The sequence below is a fragment of the Rhinolophus sinicus genome, chromosome 13, assembly GCF_057876585.1.
Source record: "Rhinolophus sinicus isolate RSI-liver-muscle chromosome 13, RSI-T2T, whole genome shotgun sequence".
NCBI lineage: Eukaryota > Metazoa > Chordata > Mammalia > Chiroptera > Rhinolophidae > Rhinolophus > Rhinolophus sinicus.
The window spans coordinates 19513783-19533935 of NC_142513.1; the positions used below are offsets into that span (position 1 = coordinate 19513783).

The 20153-nt window shown below is 44.2% G+C and overlaps 1 protein-coding gene and 1 non-coding gene across 9 annotated transcripts in view; one reads left to right on the forward strand and one right to left on the reverse strand.

Annotated features, from left to right (window-relative positions):
- The window catches only part of PHF20 (PHD finger protein 20), a 116279-nt gene that overhangs the window by 7823 nt on the left and 88303 nt on the right, over window positions 1-20153 (reverse strand). For all 8 annotated transcript variants that reach the window (XM_074317600.2, XM_019733064.3, XM_019733056.3 and 5 more), the window contains 6 exons: window positions 15730-15828; window positions 14856-15020; window positions 13747-13925; window positions 7320-7419; window positions 4229-4424; window positions 567-972 (listed from right to left, as the gene is read on the reverse strand). In XM_074317600.2, coding sequence (XP_074173701.2) covers window positions 567-972; window positions 4229-4424; window positions 7320-7419; window positions 13747-13925; window positions 14856-15020; window positions 15730-15828 — 1145 coding nt within the window. The remainder of the gene's footprint in view (window positions 1-566; window positions 973-4228; window positions 4425-7319; window positions 7420-13746; window positions 13926-14855; window positions 15021-15729; window positions 15829-20153) is intronic.
- On the forward strand, window positions 6803-6906 carry LOC141568332 (U6 spliceosomal RNA). Its single transcript, XR_012491483.1, has one exon. It is a non-coding gene; the product is annotated as a U6 spliceosomal RNA (small nuclear RNA).

Below are 20153 nucleotides of genomic sequence, written 5' to 3' on the forward strand. Positions count from 1 at the left end.
AAGAGGATGACTCAGCGGGCTCCAGAAGAGAATGACAGGAATAATGAAACAAAAATGAGAGTGGCTCTTGGGAAACTGATGAAACCTACAAATGTTTTGACCAAACAGACTGTTCTTATGTCAGGGCTGAGAAGTTAAAGGTCAGAGTAAAGCTATCATAGAATTGTATTGAAAAACATATGCCTAACACAACACTTGACTCATTCTTTCCTCATGCTAAGAATTAGCACCTAGGTGCAATTATAATGTAACTTGTGTTAAAGAAAAACTCATTTTCCTAACTTGGTTCCATTACCAAGTCCGAAGCAAACCTTTCCTCCTTGCTACTTCCCACCTCTCCACCCCACCCCACTGACTATGCCATTTTGTGGGTACCTCCCAGAACCAAATCAAGTGGGCTCTCCTGACTTTGCACCCATTTTAGCAGACCAAAAAAGCACCTATGAAGGCAAATTTAAATATAATTCTACAATAAATACAATTTCACACTAATCATCTTCCACAGAACATTTAGCCCTAGAACTTACAAGCACCCCCACAAAGAACAATAAAAGTGAGCCACATACCTTTGGGGAGCTGGGTTTGGGGTCACTGTCACCCCTGCTCCTGTCTTGGTCTAGAGGCCAGCCCAGGCGCGTGGAGAGGGAGTTGTCGCCATTCTCGTGCAGGGGGTTGACTGCATCCTCGAGGGCAGAGCCCCGGGTCTCCACCACCAGCTTCTGCTCCACAGCAGGGTAGTAGGCGCGGGGCTTCTGGTAGCAGTGCTCGCTGGTGATGTAGGACTCCTCCACAGACCGGGGCAGGGGCAGCGGCAGGGGCTTCTCCAGCGCCCCGTTCAAAGTTCTATAGCTTGGGGCTTCCTCCTTGCTCTTGGCTTCCGCGACATGGATGTGTTTGGAATGAGGCCTCCCGTCCCCTGAGCGCTGTTTCCAAGGCTGACACCACAGCTGCAGGTCAGGGTGCTCCCTGTTTCTGTGGGGAGGGGGACAAGGAGAGGGCACTGGAGTAACCGGAACCACTCAAGGGGCTTCGCAGTTCCCAACACTCTCCCAGCAGGGAGAGAAGCTCCCCACTGGGCCATCTGGTCACAAACCGTCCTATGCCAAGCAACAAGGAAATGAAAACCTGCGGTGTCTGAGGGGACCACTTCCAGGCAAGCTCCCGTCTAGACACTCGTGGCGAGTGGAGCAGACCTGCAGTCAGAAGAGCTGACTGCATTTCACTCAGCTGCTGCTGAGCCACGCATCTGGGACGAGTCACCCAGCCAGCCTTGCTGCCATTTCCTCCTCTGCCAAACGGGGCTAACCATCTGTCTGCCATCACCCACTGAGTTTGGTGAAGATTAAGTGAATTAATTCAAATGCAAGGACTTTGTTGGTGGCCAAGTGCTCTGCAAATGTGACTGACTAAAAATAACCCTAACTTATTAATAAACCATGACATTCAATTATAAAAATGCAATGATGACACAGGGAGGGGGGAAAGACACCAAAAGTCATCTGTGTATAGGTCACTAATAAGAAAGTTTTAAAAAATTCTTCTAAAATCTTCTGTTCTCACCATTCCAAAGAGAAAAGTTTGCTATTAAAGAATAGGGATTCTGATCCTTTTCTGGGCCCTGCCAATCAGGAAGAAGGTAGGCATAGCCATGTATGCTACTTTTTAAATGACAGCAGATGCTCTGAAGTTATTCCCAGTTTTGTTTGCCTTTGAAAATAGATCGGCCAGGCCACTTAGGAACAATATGTCTGAGCATGAAGTCCCAGAGCCTGTGAGAGCAGAGACTATCCATGTGTACATAGACATACTGGGACCACGTCCCATATTCCAGGACCTTTTCTCCACATGAATGACTACATGATCCCCTTTACACCCTCTTCTAAACTGCTCAGAGAAGTCAGACTTAATTCCAGTACGAAGTCACTACGACAAAGAGGAAGGATCTAAACAGGGATTCAGAAGAGACAAGGTTCCTGAATATGGAACACAGGCAGGAGCTCTGGCATCTCAGTGAGAAGAAAGAGAACCACCATCTGACTGAATCCTCAGATGAAGAGAAATGTAGCAAAGGTCACAATGAGCAGCATCACCTGAGTGTTTTAGGCTCTCACGTGGACCACCTTCTACCTACCTCAGTCAATTTCTGGCAGCTCATTAAGAAGAAATTCATTTGGTTGAAATGTGGCAAAATTTTCCAACTTTATAAAATGTGACAGAATAGCTAGTCTCTGACATTCTATCCAGGGCTGTCACCTGATTCAGTTCCCCTCAACAATAATGGCTATTTTCCCCTCAGCAGCTATCCTTCCCTTCCCTCATACCCACCTCCACCCTCACTCCTGAGTTTCCGCAGGGCACAGGCCACCTGCAGTTAGGTGTATCCATGAAACTGCTTGTTCCCCCTTTTTCCCTTCTTCTCATCCTGGGGTTAGAGCCGAGTTGAGGTACAGATGCCACTCCTTCAACCACGCAGATGAGGATAATCCCAAGAGACTGCCAGAGCAATAAGACAGAAGGAGCCCAAATCCCCAAGACCGCAGCCAGAATCCTGAAGAAAAGTCACCTACCTGGCCTGGACCCCTGCCTTCTTCTGAACCATGCATTATGTGAGAAAGAAAATTCCATTTTCTTTTAGCCTCTATTTTTGTCTGCTTCGTCTTTGTTATAGCACCTTAGCTTTTACCCAAACTAATATATACCCCTACTGAACAAGCCCTGCTCAACCTCTCCTGGTCATGCCAGTACTTGGAGCCAGGCCTCTGTGTGACGCCAGAATCCCAGAGACAGCAGACCCTCATGCTGCCACCTCAGGGCTGCGACGCTCTGCCTGACTCCAAGAGGCCTCCAGGACTAGTCAGCACAAAGAAAACCTCATCGAAGGGTAGTCTGTCAGGCCTAACTCACTCAAGGCACCAGTTTGCTATTGTTGATGAGAGACTTTTACAGAAGAGAAGCTGTCTCTGCCACAGACTGTGCTAATACCAAAAGAAAATTCACGGAACCGCTAAGGAGAGGCAGTTAGAAAGGCTAGGACAAGTACTTGATGGGAGCCAGGGTCTACCCCCAGAAACCACAGGAATGGCTGCCCCACTCAAGGTCTAGTTGTCCTGTTTGGTAAAGTGGGGGTAGGTTATAAAGCCAAAGACTCCAATAAGAGCCACATTTCTTTCTCAGAGCTTACGTGAACTTGGGTCACCTGAGACGTAGAATGCAACCACAGAAGGGAATTCACACTCAATTTAAATCCAGACTCTGGCCACTAAAAGCCAGAAATCCAGCTCCAAAAGGCCTAAAGCTTTTCTGTATGAGCAAACCATCCGCAGACATACTTATTAAGCAATCCCTATGCTAAGGGCAGGCTTGCTAACAGCATTTCTTCCAATACCTTCCAATTTTACTTTGTTTACGAATCAAGAATGTTTAGGATGAATGGATAAACAGAAGTGGTATTAGGTTGCTACAAAAGTAACTGCGGCTTTCGCAATTATTTTTAACCTTTTAAACCTACTTTTGCACCAACCTAATACATACAATGGAATATTATTCAGCCTTAAAAAGAAAGGAAATTCAATGCAGGCTACAGAATAGATGAACCTTATGCTCAGTGAAGAGAGCCAGTCGTAAAAAGACAAATATTGTAGGAGCCCATTTATACGAGGTACCTGCAGTAGTCAAATTCATAGAGACAGAAAGTGGAATGGTGGTTGCCAGGGGCTGGGCGGGGGGGAAATGGAGAGGAGTCATTTAATGGGTATAGAGTTTCAGTTTTACAAGATACAAAGAGTTCTGGAGATTGGCTGCACAGCAAGGTGAATGTACCTGACTCTTACTGAACTGTACACTTAAAATCAGTTCAGATGGTAATTTTTACATTATGTATATCTTATCATGATTTTAAGAACAAAAACAAAAAAAACTCAGAACTGTACAGCAAAACAAAAACAAACTGAACTACAAACACATACATCATTATCTTGATTATGGTGGTGGCTGTAAGGGTGTAGAGATCTGTCAAAAACTCAATAAATGTGAACCTCATTTATGTAAGCATACCTCAAAAAAGTTGATTTTTTTTTTAAAGAATGTTTTATAACAGAATTTTTAGTAAAGGTCTCAAACTCATCTCTTTCTTATCAGTGATCTTGTGGCTTTCCAATTTCTCAAACTTATCCTGCCTCCAGACCCGGCCCACCAGAGCCGGCCCCAAGGCCACGGCTGCCGCACTTACTGCAGGATGCTCATCTTGAGCTGCAGGCCGTGCAGAACCTCGATCACTCTCTGCACGTCACCGAGAAGCTGGTGGGTGGCCACAATCTTCTTGGCATTCTGTTGGGAGTAGTTCTCTTCTAGAAATGCCAGGCCGTGCATGTGACCCCTACTCAGCCACTCCTTGTCATACCAGTACTTGAAGCTAGGCCTCTGACCTGAAACAGTGACAATGACAGTGTTAATACTTGGCCTGAAGGAAACCCCGGCCATTTCAGCATTGTACAGCTATCACACAAACTACTGGAAGGATGGATTGGTGTGTTCATTTTGTTCATTTATTCCCCCAATATACATTTACTTGGCACCTACTATATACTAGGCTCTCTACTAGGTGTTAGGGACCAGGTAGGGAGTAAGGAATGGAAATTTCCTGATCTCCTGGAACGGCCAGAGATGCAGTGGGAATATGGGTACCTCCTTACATTTAAATCACGGCACCCCTCTCCTACTTAAAACCTGCAAAGACTTCCTAGCACGCACAAAAGAAACCCAAGCCCTAACTCGGGCCTCCTGAGGCCTGCGGGACTGGATCCTTCCTTCCCTCCTGGCCCTACCCTTCCAGGGGCCTCCTTTCCGTTTCTGGAACACATCAAGCTCTCTCTGGTCTACGGTCCTGGCTCTAGCACCCGCCCTGTCTGGAGTACTCTTCTCCAAGGCCTTTGCCGGACTGAGTCCTTACCACCTCTCCTCAGAGAGGCCTTCTGTCATCTCCCGATGTAAAAGAGTCTCTTCAGTGCCTCCTAGTCGTTCACCATCTCATCGTTTTTGCCCCCTCACAGCATTCATCCCTAGCTAACAAGTTCTTGCTTGACTGATTTTGACATCTGTTTCTGGCCCCAACTCCACTAAGAGCCAGAAGAATAGGAACCATCTTGTTGACAGTTGTATCCCCAGTGCCTTGCAAAAGGCATCTTGAATGGATTCATCAAATGGAAAAGAGCCCCAAGTCCCCCTCCAACTGTCACCTACCACCTAACTAAACAATGGTCAGGCCCCCTCCCTTCTCTGGACCTCTGCTTCCCATCTGTTACAACAACAGATGAACTGGATGGCTTCAGTGGTCTTGTTCATTACAGGGATCCTTAGGAAGGACTGAAAACACAACCACATGTAACTTGGCAGTGTTTCCTGCTCCAAAAGCCCAGGGAACAGCTTTCAACCAGACTGCTGTTCACCTCTTAATACCTAAAAACCCTGAAATACCCTGGGTTATCCCCATGAAAGTCCTTGGGCTCTTTCTCTTTCTGGCTTTACCACCATGTGTGGTGGGGATGCACCCTGACTCTGTAAAAAACAGCTTTAAGTAACCTCTAAAGAATAAATCTGTTAGGTTAAACTTCGGGCCCAAGTCACTGCAGAGTCAAACACAGTCTATAAATGTGACAGACACTGAGTGCTCAATGCAAAGAGGAATCTATTCATAGTCTTGGCAGTTAGAGTTATAAAAATTCAGAGAGTGTGTAGGAATTGACAAAGACGGTGTATATGATTTCTAAAAAGAGAAAGAATGAGAGACAACCAAGTAGACAGAAGAGATTTTTAAGCAGTGCCCCCAAGGAGCCCTAAGAATGACGTGCGGGATCTCAGAGGCAGCTGCTACTGCAGCAGTGGCCTGAGCTGCAGGACTCAGGGCTGCACTACCTGTTTTACATGACAAAGGCCAGAGACACTGGTTCTCCTTCTCTGTCACGTCCTTTCTGGGCCTGTATTAGCTCACTTGTCAAATGCTGGTCTCTGAGATACTGCCCATTGATAATATTCTATGACTCACAGACTAATCTGACCATATTTTTCCTTGGGATAAAGGGAAAACAGGCAGATTCCTCTCTGCCTGTGGACTAATCTAGCGCAAGGAAATACAGTGTCACAACAAAGGTTATCAGGGGACCTGCTTGCTGGAAAATGAACTACAGTGGCCCGCCCCTCCATACACAACCAGCAAAATCAAGAAATGTGGCCCCACAAGCCAGTTCTAATTCCAATTTGCTTTATGAGATTAGAAAAGTCATTCATATCCCTGAGAGTCAATTTCTTTCTCATAAGCAAAAACGGGAACAGGAGCTCCGACCAGGCCCCTCAGAGCACTAAAAGGAATAACAGAAGCAGAGGCTCTCAAGAACTATCTAACTGTACGGGGATCATGGGAATGGAGCTGAGGGGAGACCTTACAAGTGGTAAAGGGAGATGTCACCATCCTATTGACAGCAAGACAAGAACCACAGATTTATTATCCACCCCTCAGACTTCTGGAAAGGGGCACCCAAGAGCCACAGGCTAGCCCTGTGGCCATGGAACAATGAAACTAACTGATTCTGCTACAGAATTAATTCACTGCTCCGGGTGGCAGACCAGCTCTTTGAAACCACACCTTTCCTGTACCTTCAAGAGCGTATCTCCCTTCCTAGTGGCAATGAAGCAATGAAGGGCGATGCCACCAGAGGGAGCAGCGGCAGGTTTCTAACCCTCCAACAGCCTCAAAAAGCCAAGGACAGAGCCCACATACATCCTCATGATCTGCCAAGCAAAGGAAAAGGTGCTGCTTGGGCAGCACATATTGTGAAACTGGAGTGATACAGAGAAGATTAGCATGGCCCCTACACAAGGATGAGACGCACATTTGTAGTGTTCCATAGTTTTTACAGAGGCTCAGTCATGCAAGATGAAAAAGTTCTAGAGATCTACTGTACAACAGTGCTTAGTTTACAAACGATACTGTACCATACACTTAAAAATCACTGTACCATACACTTAAAAATCTGTAAAGAGGGTAGATCTTATGTTACATGATTTTTACCACAATAAAAATTTTAAAATTCTAGTTCAAGGCTAGGTCTTCCACTAGGTGAACCTCTTCACACATGGCCTCTTACTGCTAAGTTCAGGACAGCTGGCCACCAGGTGAGTGAGTGACAAAGGCGACGAGTTGTCAGAGTCTAGCCGATGCTGAAGAAACGAGTCTCAAGACCACAGACACTTAGGCTACTTCACAGGCAGCTGTGCTCAGGAAAAGGCTACATACTGTTAAGATCCCTGACTCTAGAAATCTCTACCTGGAGGGTCTTGGCAAACATAACAGGTGTATTTCTCAGGCACATTTTCTTCCAGTAATCCCATGCAGACCCCATGCTGCCAGCACTGGCACTCTTCACACTGTCAGAATTAAAGAAGCAATAAAAATTAAACTCAGAAGGTATCCTCCGTCCAAAAATAAGACCCACCTGTGGGGGAAGGGGACAGGGGGATGTAGAAGGAGAGGGGAGGGTGAGCACCCCCAACTGACTTCCACAGGAACTGGCTGCAACCACTCATCTAGAACTGAGCCAGCGTATGGAAGCCACTGGCCACCTGTGGCTCTTTGTATTTATTTACATTAACAAATTAAGTTAACATTCAGTTCCTTAGTTCCACCAGCCACATCTTAAGTGCTCAATAACTACATAAGGCTAGTGGCTACTGTACTGAACAGCACAGATGAAGAACATTTAAACAGTGCTGGTCTCAGAAAAATGACAATTTTCGTTTCCATTTCTATAGGCTTTCGTTGTTCTGATCACTTTATGAGGACAGACAAAAACTGTTCAAGTCCTTAATGGAAGGTTAACAGGGAATGACAAAAACCTGAGTTTGAATTATGGCTCATTCATTCATTAGCTAAGTGACCTTGCACAGGTCACTTCTCCACCCTGGGCTTCAGTTTCCCCATCTGCAAAATGGGATACTAGTCCTACCGACCAACCACATGGGGCTGTTTATGAGGAATCAATGGGTCATGTACAGCAGCTCCTATCTCAGAGCCCAGAAAACAGCTTTAATGTATTAAGAGCCTATTACTACTACTACCAATGGGCAAGCTAATTCACTTTGATGCCTCCTGGAATAACCATGGGCTGGCACTTCGCATTTATTCTCTCTAAACCTTACCAAAGGTCACACAGCGGAAGAGAAGCAACAGTGAATCAGAACACAAGCCAGGCAACTTGCAAAGCTAGTTCTTTTAACTCCTAGACTCCACTGCCTTCCCTGGGCAATGGGAGAGGAAGGAGAAGGAGGGACAGGAGGCACAGAAGGAAAGAAAGGGACAGACAATGCGGGCAGTCTTGGGAGACCTGAGGACAGTAAGCAAGCCTGAGAGCTAAAGGTCCAGAGGAGGAAATGAAAAGGAAAAAACAAATACCAACACGGATACTAAGGTACTTGAAGCAATTCAAAAACATGACCCTAAATCTTTGTACCCAACCAAAAGCATAGCTCTGGAAGGTGGACAGTGAGCTTCCTGACATGGCCTTATGGGTCGACCACCAGCCTGGACACAAGGGACTAAAAGGCCAAAGCTCAGCAAGTCTTCAGCCACTTGGAGTCAGCAGTCCCCGTCATCAAGAGGTCTGTCGTGGGCAGACAGAAACCCTCTAGAAAGCTGATCATATCAGAGTCAACAGGGCAGAGCTGGAAGAGAGGCTTCAGATGACGATCAGGTCCAGAGTCTTCAATTTCCAATGAGGACACTAAGGCTTGTTCAGAGGGAAAGTAAAGAGTGCCCGACAACAAAAGCTGTTAATAGCACACAAAAAACACAGACTAATAATAAGAATGAAAGTCTCTCTCAGCAATGACTTTGTAAGTGTCTTAAGAACTAGGATTCCAAATATATGGTGATGGAAGGAGAACTGACTCTGGGTGGTGAACACACAATGGGATTTATAGATGATGTAATACAGAATTGTACACCTGAAATCTATGTAACTTTACTAACAATTGTCATCCCAATAAACTTTAATTGAAAAAAAAAAAGAAAGAAAGATATCTGGAGGAAGCAGTTCAAAAAAAGAAAAAAGAACTAGGATTCACCACAATTGAATCAAATACAGCCAAGTTGAAAATTTCAGAATAACTTTTTTCATGTGGGTCTGGCTAAAATACATTACTCATTTTTTAAAAGTTTAAATTTAGAAATGAACAAGAATAATAACAGAAAAAATAAAATAAGAATAAATCTAAGACTATCTAAGAATAAAACATCTAAGATAAAATATCTAGGAATAAAACATGCAAGATCTCTATGAAGAGTTTTAAAAAGTTTTAAAATACTATTTCGAGGACACAGAGACTTATTAAGTCAATGGTGAGTTGTACTTTATTCCTGAACAGCAAGAGTCATTATCATAAGGATGTCATTTCTCCTTGGGTTAATCTATAAAAATAATGCAGTGCCAATAAAATAATAAATGAATAGCTTTGGAACTAGATAAAAGCTGATTTTAAAATTAATAGCCAGAAAATATATAAAAAAGAAGAGGGTACCAGCCCTACAAGGTATTTTAAAAATATTATAAAGATACAGTAATTAAAATAGAATTATACAAGCAAATATATGGACAGATGGATCGACGGAAAAGAAGAGAGAATCCAGAAAAGATCCAAATACATACAGAAAGAGTAAATAAAGGTGGAACTGGTGGGGCATAATGTTGGGACAACTGGGTAGTCATAGGCCTCACCTTATACCAGGATAAATTCCAGGTGGCTCAAATATTCATATGGTTAAAAAAGAAAAAACAAACCTCAAAAGTACCAGAAGAAACCGAGAGAAAATTCTTTTAATTAACCGTTCTATAAACTTTTATGAACTTCCAATGAGGAAGCAACTATTATTCAAATTTCAGAAGCCACTGAAGAAAAGTTAATATACTTGACCTCACAAAAACAAAAAAATCTGTAAGGCAAGTCAAAATAGAGGTGACAAAGTGGGTATAAATATTTCTAACTATTCTCAGTTAGAAATACAAAAAGATACTACAAAAAGCTTATTCAAATTAGTAAAATCACCAACCATTCAACAAAAAAATGAAAAAGGACATGAACAGACAAGTCAAAGGAAAAAACCTAATTCTTAAATAAAAAGATGTTCAAATGAACCATCCAAAGAATAAATTAATGTACAACAACCTGAATTAATATAAATTAATGTGAAATAAAACGAGACTAATAAACACATACACAGTATTCGGGGATTACATGTAAACATCAATCAGTTCTTTTTACCATTATGTACTGCCTGAAGTTTTTCTAACAAACATTTACTACTTTCACCACGAAAGTGTTATTCTCATGAAAAACTGTTTATAGAGCATAATTTTCATTTATACAGAGGGTGCCAAAAAAATGTATACACATTTTAAGAAAGGAAAAACTTGTATTAAAATTGTAATACTCGATATATACCAATAACAAAAGATGAACACAAGTCATGTGTACGCATTTTTGGGCACCCCTGGTATATGCATGTGTATGTGTGTATTCCAAAATACGTATTAACTGGTTATCCCAAGGCAAAAATAATCTGGGCAATTCTTGCTTTCTTTTTTGTGATTTTCTGCATTTTCCAATGCTACAATTATGAAATTTTTTAAAAGTTTATTTAAAAATAAATCATGAAATGGCTATACTAATAAACTGTTTTTTCCCACTTCTCTGAAAAGCCAAGATAAAAAAGTTCAACAGTACCTTGTACTTATAAGGGTGCTGGTGAGACTGTTCTTTGGTTCTGCCTCCGGGGGGAGGCTTTACATCATACTATGACAAATAGTAGTATTTGTCAAAATTATAAATGCACATATCCTTTAGCCCAGGAATTCCACTTCCAAAACTTGGTCCCACAGGTATACTTACAGAAAATTATTCATTACATCACTTTTAAGATAAGAAACAATCCAAATGTCCATCAACAGAGGAAGGGTTAAATAAATGACCATCCATCCATTCATTATGCAGCCATAAAAAACAAAAAATGAGGAAGCTTTTTTATGTTTGAAAATGGAATGGTCTTCAAATAAAGATATTGAAAATACTACATATAACATTTGTGTTTAAAAAGAAATATGGTTGCATAGCAATATGAATGTACTCAATGCCAATTCACTTAATTCCACATACACTTAAAAATGATATATATATATATATATACTTTGTGAAAAAAAAGGGAGGAAAAATGGAGAGAATATATTTGTTAATGCTTGTGTAGCCACAGAATGTTTCTGGAATGATATACAAAAAGGTGATGAGGCTGCCTACAGGGCAGGGTAGTTGAGGGACACAGGTGAGGGGGCTGCTTTGCTCTGTATACCTATGTTTACTTTTTAGACTTTGAACTATGTGAATACATTCGCTAGCAACAAATAAACAATATGAATTTCAAAACAAACAACACTTTTTAAATGGGCTCCTTGTTAAAACTGGTACCCAATCTTTACTGGGGTTTGGCACCTAATATATATTTGTTGGCCTAGGGCAATGTCCAGCAAACTACAGCCCACAAATCAGCTGGAGTCCTGTTTTTATAAATAAAGTATTATGTGAACATGCTCACGCATGCTCATTCATTTTACATATTGCTGACAGCTGCTTGGGGCAGAGTTGAGTAGTTAGGACAGAGACCGTATGGCCCTCAAGGCCTAAAAGATTTATTATCTGGTCCTTCAAGAAAAAGTTTGCCCTGGAGCAATTAAAATCAATGCACGTATCTTCTAGAAAACAAACTTTCAATGTATTCTAGGGTTGTACAAATTATCAAAGTTAAAAATTTATTTTAAGAAAAGATTATTTGACCCTTCCTAGATGATGAATACATTTAACACTAGACGATGAATAAATTGAAAAAGTTTTAAATGTGTTAGCTCCTTCTAAATTTATGCCTTTTGCTAAAAGTTACTCAGTAGAAAACGTACATTGCTCATAATGATCGGGAAAAGTAAGAACCTGTCCCGCTGTAACACAATGCCAGCTGGACAGCAGGCAGGAAAAGCCTACAACACAACACAACAAGTCCTGAAGTGAGCTCATCACCACGATGCCAGATAGGAAGGCACAGTGTGAGCTGAGCTGAGGGGATGGCTCTGGGAAGCAGGAGATGGAGCTCAGTTCCTGACTCTGCCATGTGACAGCTGGTGTGGCCTCACTAGCTCCTGACTTCGTTTCTTTATATAGCACAGAATGGCACACCAAGCTCTACCCCCCAAACACCCTGCAATCCCTGCTACTTATAGAAAAGTCAACAGAGAAAGGACCACAGCGGGTCAGCACTGGGTCTCATGCTAATTAGCCAGAATAGCCTTGGCAGAGCTGCCTCCATTACTCACTCACTAAAGATGTCTAGGGACAAACGAGGACCAAATCAGGCTTCCAAGTCCTGGAACAAAGCACACATCCAGAGGCAGGATAAAAACTAACAATCTGTAACATCCTTTTAAAATGCACAGGGAAACGTGTTCCAAGCTTAATGTTATAATTGTGCACTGCTAGGCTAGCTCAGTATTACGTTGTCCTTGGAACAAAGCTTTTCCTCGCATCCTGATTAATCACAGTGACTACACAGCATGCTGCTTAGGAAAAGTCACCCATACAAAGGCCACGTGCATCAGGCTTATCTCACAAAAAAAGAAAAACAACTAAGCGATTGAAATGCGCCAAGTCGTCAACTATCACAACCGTGGCTGCGCATCCGACCTCATGGGACAGGCCCACCACTCGTACTTCTGAACTTCAAAGTGCAGATTATCCATTTGGAACTTTCAAAACTACCGCTTTCCCCAGTTATACATTTTGGGTTTCTGTGAGAGTCCAGTTCCTCTTTCTGTGAAAGAGGAAAGGGGGTTCTGATGCTGAAAATGTTTGAAAACTACTGACCTAGGCATCCTCAGGGTCATCATATCAGGTAGTATTTGAGACCATTCATGTATGTACCCAGAATTCCCAGAGGTTATCATGAAGGCGATTCAAAAGGAAAGACACTCCCCAAAAAGCCTAACCAGTATAACCAGGATTTACTAAAAAACTCTGCTTCTCTGGACAATCAGGCAGCTGCCAAGACACGGAGGGTATTTCTGACAGCCCTGGCAGTCAGCCAGAGAGGAGCCACCTCCACCAGAACTGTGATTAAGAGCAAGAGAAGGGCCAGAGGCAAGCAGACAGGGAGGCCCACCCCACAGGCACATTCCAGAGATGGAAATGATAGATACAAGTGTCAGCAAAATAAAAAACAAGAAACAGACAGGTTATAAAACTGGCCTCCATGTCTTTAGGCCATAAAGAAAATTCCCCTCAGAGAGAAGGTATGGGTCTGCAGGAAGATTAAACTGCCAGAGATTCGGGGCGCTGCTATTCAACTCCTTCCTCACTGTGTGACCACAGGCAAGGCTCTTCCCAGTTACGGGTCCCCACCGCCCCAAGCAGAGAACGAGAGGTGTAGACTCAGTGATCCCTCAAGTCCACTCTTCTTCTATTAACAGGCTATTGACACCAGCCTGAGATTCAGAGGAAGCTGAACCAAAAAAGCAAAACTCCATGTACTGCTGATAACACTGCCTATCTGGGGCTTCTGACGTGACCTGTTATTTTTGCAGGCCTCAAACTGCAGTCCCTCGAAATTCCCTCCAAGGACCAACTTGTGCTTCTCTATACCTGTCTCCTGGAAGCTCTACCTACCTGAATCATGAAGTCATTTTCCTCCTGAACCTCGCAGATGCAGCGGACCACTTCAAAATCATAGCGGTCGTCCCCATCAAGTTCCTCGTCTGGGTTGGTGGTCACATCGACGTCCTGCCCGTACTCCTCATCGCTCCAAAGAAAGCTCTCGGAAGAGGACTCACTCAGATTATCCTCCTCTGGGAAGAAAGGGAAAACAACAGTCACTATTTTAAATTCTGTTATAAGATTTTTAAACTCCTAGATTGCCAACAGTGGAAATGACCTTACAGACTTACTCTATGAACTTTCAGAGCTGGGAAATGGAGACTCCAATCTGTTCCTAGGGCCTGTCATCTAGTAACAGCCCAAACAATATGTGCTGCCTAGCTCCACTTCCTCATTTTACTGAGAAGCTCAAGGTAAGTGGCTGCTCAAGGTCACAGAGCTCTTCGTCTCAAAAGCTGCAACTCCTCACGAACATACATGTCATCATCCCTCAGGACTCTCATATGTTCTTCAACCTCATCCCAGCCAACCAACCAGGACCTGGCTTACAGTCAGGTCTGTATCCAGAGTCACCTTTAAAACTCTGTAGATGGTGGGGAGTGAAGAAGGAGCAGATTCCAGGGGTAATGAGAACTAGAATCTGATTAGTCAGTTACAGCTCACCTTCATTGATCACTTACTCTAGACCAGATACTGTTCTAAGTATTTTCTACGTTTATTAATTCCTTTTAAATTCACAATCACCCTGTAAGTTGCTAGAGAAGGTGTAGCTTCAAGGTTGACTCAGATTTCCCTGAGCAACCAGGTCAGACGCAGAGGCCATCAGACAAGAAATGGAGGAAAGCGAGGGCAGGGGTGCAAGGGGATGGGGATAATGGATTTGGTTACGGACGCACTGGCTTGGAGGTCCCTAAAAGGCATTCAACTAAGAGCAAAGTTGGAAAGGGAAGTTCAGAGAAGGTACAGAATGGCCCTTGTTTCATGTAATGTACTTCTTATTTTAAAAATATAACAGATTATGCTTGCAGAGAGCCTAGGGAGTAGATTGCAGTACCCACATAAACCCAGCCTTCTCTGACTGCAGTGCGATGGAAATGATCAAGCCAGCAGGGCCTCCTTACCAGATACTTTCACTTTCCCTTTGTGGTTTCCGGATTCTGAGCCATGGAGCTGTGGGCTCATATGGACCCCGGGCTTGTGTGAAGACGCACACCTGGTGACAGCAAATGCTTTGGGTGGAGAGGGTTCCTGGGAGGTGTCACTGATCTCCTCGCTGCAGGGGCATTCTGGAAGAACAGGATCAGGAAGGCATTAGCACCCCCAGACATCATCAGGGCATTCCAGAATCAATCCCATCCAACCAACAGCTCCACTGTTCAAACAGCTCAAAGGTTTGAGCGCAATTCCAGTACAAAGGGGTGTGGAGGAGCGATTTAGGGATTAACTCCTCTGGCTACCTCTGAGCACCTCAAAACCAAAAGATTCCTCCTCATCATCACCTTTCTTCCCCCTTTTCTGGTAAGACTGTTCTTCTAAGCCACAGATACACTGAGAATAAAATGTGGTGTCCCTTTAGCCACATTTGAAAGGTTGAAACACTGATTTTCTTAAAAACCCAACATTTCTGTGAGGGCTAGACATATTCTTTTCAAGAAGTGCATCCTTTCCTCAAAGGGTTCAGACATGTGTTTGGGTTACGTCTGTACACACAGCCCTATCCTCTGCTACTACGAGGCTGTCACACGCACTGCCCTGTGACAGGGCACACTGGCCAGTGCAGCCCAAGGGAGGGCTTCTCTAAACGCCAGTGGCCTTGTAACTCCGGGGTGAGTGGGCTCCTCCCCTGCCAGGGCCCATGCTCGGCTGAGCCCACAAGCTCCATTAAAGGGCTGCTGGCCCTTCCTCTCCTCAGTGCAGGCCGGGAGGCCAGGCCTGGGGAGAAAGCAACCCCGTGGCCCACCCATGCATGGTAAGGAAACCCAAGGGAAACATTACCAGGTTTGGTTTTCTTTTTCTTTTTCTTTTTCTTCTTTGGCTTCACTCTCACAAACTCTTTGAATTTCTTCTCTTTATTCTTTTCCTTGTCTTTTGCAGCTAGAAATAAATACAAGTATAAGTATTGGCATTCTAACGCTTTGTTTTCTACTCTGGGTATTTACTGTTAACTAAGTAAGCATGTCCAACATGATGAATGAAAATAGGTGGTAGAACAGAGTTCCGGGTCTGTTCTGCCTGGGAGGTCACCTTCCACCCACCTCACGGCTCTGGATCCCCTCCTCCATCATTTAGCCTTCAGACCTGGAGTCAGCAAATTCTGGCCACCGCCTGTTATTGTGCCTGAATTTTACTGAAACACACCACGCTCATTCATTATATGCTGACTATGGCTGCTGTCATGCTTCAACAGCAGATCTGAGTAGTGAAGACAGAGACCTTGTGGCTCTCAAAGCTGAATATTCATTGTCTGACCCTTTACAGAAAAAGTTTACTGACCTTACTTAGATCAATGCTTCTCAATACTGGTGTATCACATACTGCAATCACTGGGGGAGACTTTTAAAAAGTGAATGCCCAGGTCCCACCCCCAGAGATTCTGATTTAATTGGCTTCAGGTGTGACCTGGGTGTCAGGATTTTTTTTAACTCTTTTTTTTTTCCCTTTTTAATTTAGGTACAATTCACAAAACATAAAATTACCCATGAAAAAGGACCAATTCAAACCTTCCAAATACCACAACTTCATTCTCTGCTACTCTCCACAGCAAAACTCCTTAAGTTATTGATACCCCCATCCAAACTTTTTGTCCCTGCTCAACATCATACTAAACATCCTAGCTAGTACAATAAAATACAGACTGGAAAAGGAAGAAATAAAGCTGTTTGCATAGACATAACTGGCTATGTGGTAAACCCCAAAGAATTCACACAAAAACAAAAATTGGAACTAACAGTAGTTATAGCAGGGTTACAAGATATAAGGTTAATATACAAAAGTCCATTGCTTTCCCATATATTAACAATGAACAGTTGGAACTTGAAATCAGTAAGTAGCAAGGAGGCCTGTATGTCTGCATTGGAATTGAAATTAGAATTAGGTAGAGGGAAAGATGATGATGTGGGCTAGAGGCAGATCACGCAGGACCTTATAAGGAAGTTGGCCTCTACCATGAGTGACTTAGGGGGCTTCTCGAAGGATCTGAGTAAAGGAGTAATAGGATTTGATGTACCTTCACCCACACACCTACAGAAACTGTTGCCCAATCCAGTTCTTAATTTGTGAATTCAGGTCTTGAGAGCCTCTAAACTAAAGTAACCATATGCATTAGTTCAGTGAAATGTGAACAGCAGTAACCCAGTCAGTAGCAGAACGGGCTGAAGAAAAGGTGTCACCTAGGTCCTGGATCCCTGAGATCAAGGTGAAGATGTAAGGTCTAAACTGCCAAAGCGAGGGCAGACTCCACTGGCACCTAAGTATGGGAGTGCCTTTGGGCTTCTCTAAAAACAATCTTTTTTGCATTTCACATTTTATAATACAGCATCACATCCTTTAGGGAACAACAGGCAGTAAGAGAAGGATGGGGCAGTTCATTCCATATAAGGGATTCCTGAAGACCCCACATTATTCAAATTCACATAATTTGTGATTAATATTCTCATAAAATAAAGGTATAATGAACACACTCTCATTGGCCTACCAACTTTCAAATCATGTAGTTGATGAATTTTCTCAATTTCTTGGGGTCTGCATTAATTCAGATTTTGTACATAAAACTTTTTATAATTCACAACTTCAAACTGGTAAACTTCAATTTTGCATAAAATACAAATACTTTACCCTCATTACCACTTTATAGAGGAGAAGTGCAATTCAGAGAATCTGCAAGATCACATAAGTGAGTGTACAGAAAAGGAGAACTGAGACCTGTCAGAACCCTTGGGCCTCCAAGTCGTGAGCCCCGTAACAGGAAACAAGCACAGGGCATGGGTCAGCTCTATAGCTCAGCCCCCACCACCCTTCCCTGGCGGGGCACGTTTCTCCTTTCACGTAGTGCTTGCTGGGGGAGTAGACATGGTGGACACCTCCAGAACCTTTCCTACCCCTACCTCACTGTGCAGCATCTAAAGGGTTTGGACAGCACTGACTCCACACTCAGTAAACCAGTAAGAGTAATCCCATGCCCCGTGTGTCACAGTGACAGGCTTAGACAGCCTGAGCCTGGGGCAACTGGTTCCGAAGGCAGGAACAGGAATGGACTATTCCGACCCAAACTTAGGACTCTGGTCCAATGTTTATAAAAAGGGTATGCTCTTACTCTCGTTAGGTTTGAAGGAAGCAGCACGGAGCCTTAAATGATACTGGCTACCATGTATGGCCCCAAGGGTATTCAACCTGAAAACCGCAGTGGCAGGCGAGAGGGAGAGACACTGGGTCCTCAATCAGCAGGCCTGGAGTTGTACCTCCCCTGGACTCCCCTTTATTGTGGAGTCAATTCAAATTGGGTTTCCTGTTACGTGTAACTAAAAGCATCCCAAGTGTTACAGTGGGTCAGAAACATGGCCATATTAAGCTTTAAAGAGGCCCCTCCTGAGGCTTCAATGAGAGGAGTAAGCGATGAAGATAAAAAGAATAGATATTCCAGTTGTTCTATAGAAGCCCATGTTCCCTGAACGCAAGGGAAGAGAGAAGCCTTCAGAGGCTCACCCTGGCTTCTGGCTGAAGACTGTGAAGTCGTATGTGGCCTTAGGTGGCAGAGCTCACAGGGAGAATTGCCCATCAGGGACTAAGGTAACCCACGTGCGTCCCTGAGGAACAGGGGCAGACAAGGGGACCACAGGCAGCGCTCATTCAGACTACCCAGGTGCACAGGAAGTCTCGTGCAGGGAGGCATTCCTATTTCCCCCTCCAGGGCCCAGGGGCAGAGTATCCTTCCCTTAAATACAGCAGAGCCTAGAGGTGAGAGTATGGGCTCTACAACTAGATTCAAACCGTGGCTCCACCACCTGCTGAATATGTAGACATTGCTTCAGGTGACTCCATCTCATCTGCACCTCAGTTCCAATCTAGAGTAGAAACAATAGCACTCGTCTCCTAGCATTTGTTTTAAGGATTAAATAAGACCCTGCAAGTAAAGAACGTGGCACGCTGCCCAACACCTGGCAAGTATTCAAACAGTATCTGTTATTATCTTGTTTGCGACATTCTGCCCAGAAGTGGTGTTGGTCTGCTGTCAGCTCTCTCTTCAAATAGCTTAGCCAACTGTTTCGCGACCCACAGAACATGTACCTGGCTGTAGGGCTTCATCCCAAATGCCCAGACTCAGTTGGACCAAGAGCGACTTCCTGCCAGTCCTCTGGATCAGAGAACAGCTTGTCACCTGAGGAGGGCCAGGCTTTCCCAGGATGGCCACTTGTCCTCTCGTCAGGCTGCAGGCGCCCATCAAGAGAAATACCTTCTTGCTCCCTCTGCACAGCCTGCTCCCTATCTCTCCATCAGATCATCACTCCAGCCTGCTGCTTCCAGGAGGGAAGAGGAAACAGTAACATCCCCCTCCCCCGTGGGCGAACCGCTTGTACACCACAGAGCGCGGCCACAGAGCTGGAGCAAGCGCAGACCAGATCGTGTCTGACCTGCACGAGGGGCAGAGATGACTCGCCATGCTCCTGAGCTTCTCACTGCCCATCGGAGAATTGATGCGCACGGCCTAACACAGCGTGTCACCATGTCCACCTTCCTGGCCTCATCTCCCGTAAGTCCCCGACCCCACACATCAGCCCAAAAGGACTCGCCAATAAACCCTCCCTCGAGCCCTGCATTTTCTTTTCTTTTTCTTTTTTGCTTTAGCTCATGGCAGAGACTGCTATGCCTTTCCCAATACCCATTTCTCCACTTAATGCACAGGAAAAGAGAACACGTTCCCAGCTGCCCCTGACTGAGGGATAGCCAAGTACAGAGGTTCAGGATATGAACAGAAGGGAGGTGGGGTAGTCTAGGTTATACCCTTACGAAAAGAGGCATGCTCTCCCTTTCCCTGCCCAGCAGCTGGAGGACAGGCAAGGTGGTGAGCAATTATGGACCATGCAGAGGAAAGCAACACCTCGGGCCTGCTGGGACAATGAGAAGGCTGGCCTCAGACAACTCACACAGCCGCAGTACAGAGGTTCTGTGACTTTAAGTGAAGAGCTTGCAGTCTGGACCGAGAGGGAAATAAACCTGTCTTGTTGAAGCAGCTACTTTAGCATCGTAATCTGTACCCTAATTAAGCTCATACTGCTCTCTTCCCATTAAGGGGACAGAGGGCACATCCCTGTGAGAAGGCCAGTCTAGTACCACAAGAAAAGGTACAGATGGCGACAAAGAAGTACCCACTTTGGTGCCCCAGGGCTCATTCTGGCCTAAAGTCAAGGTTTATCCAGAGGTAG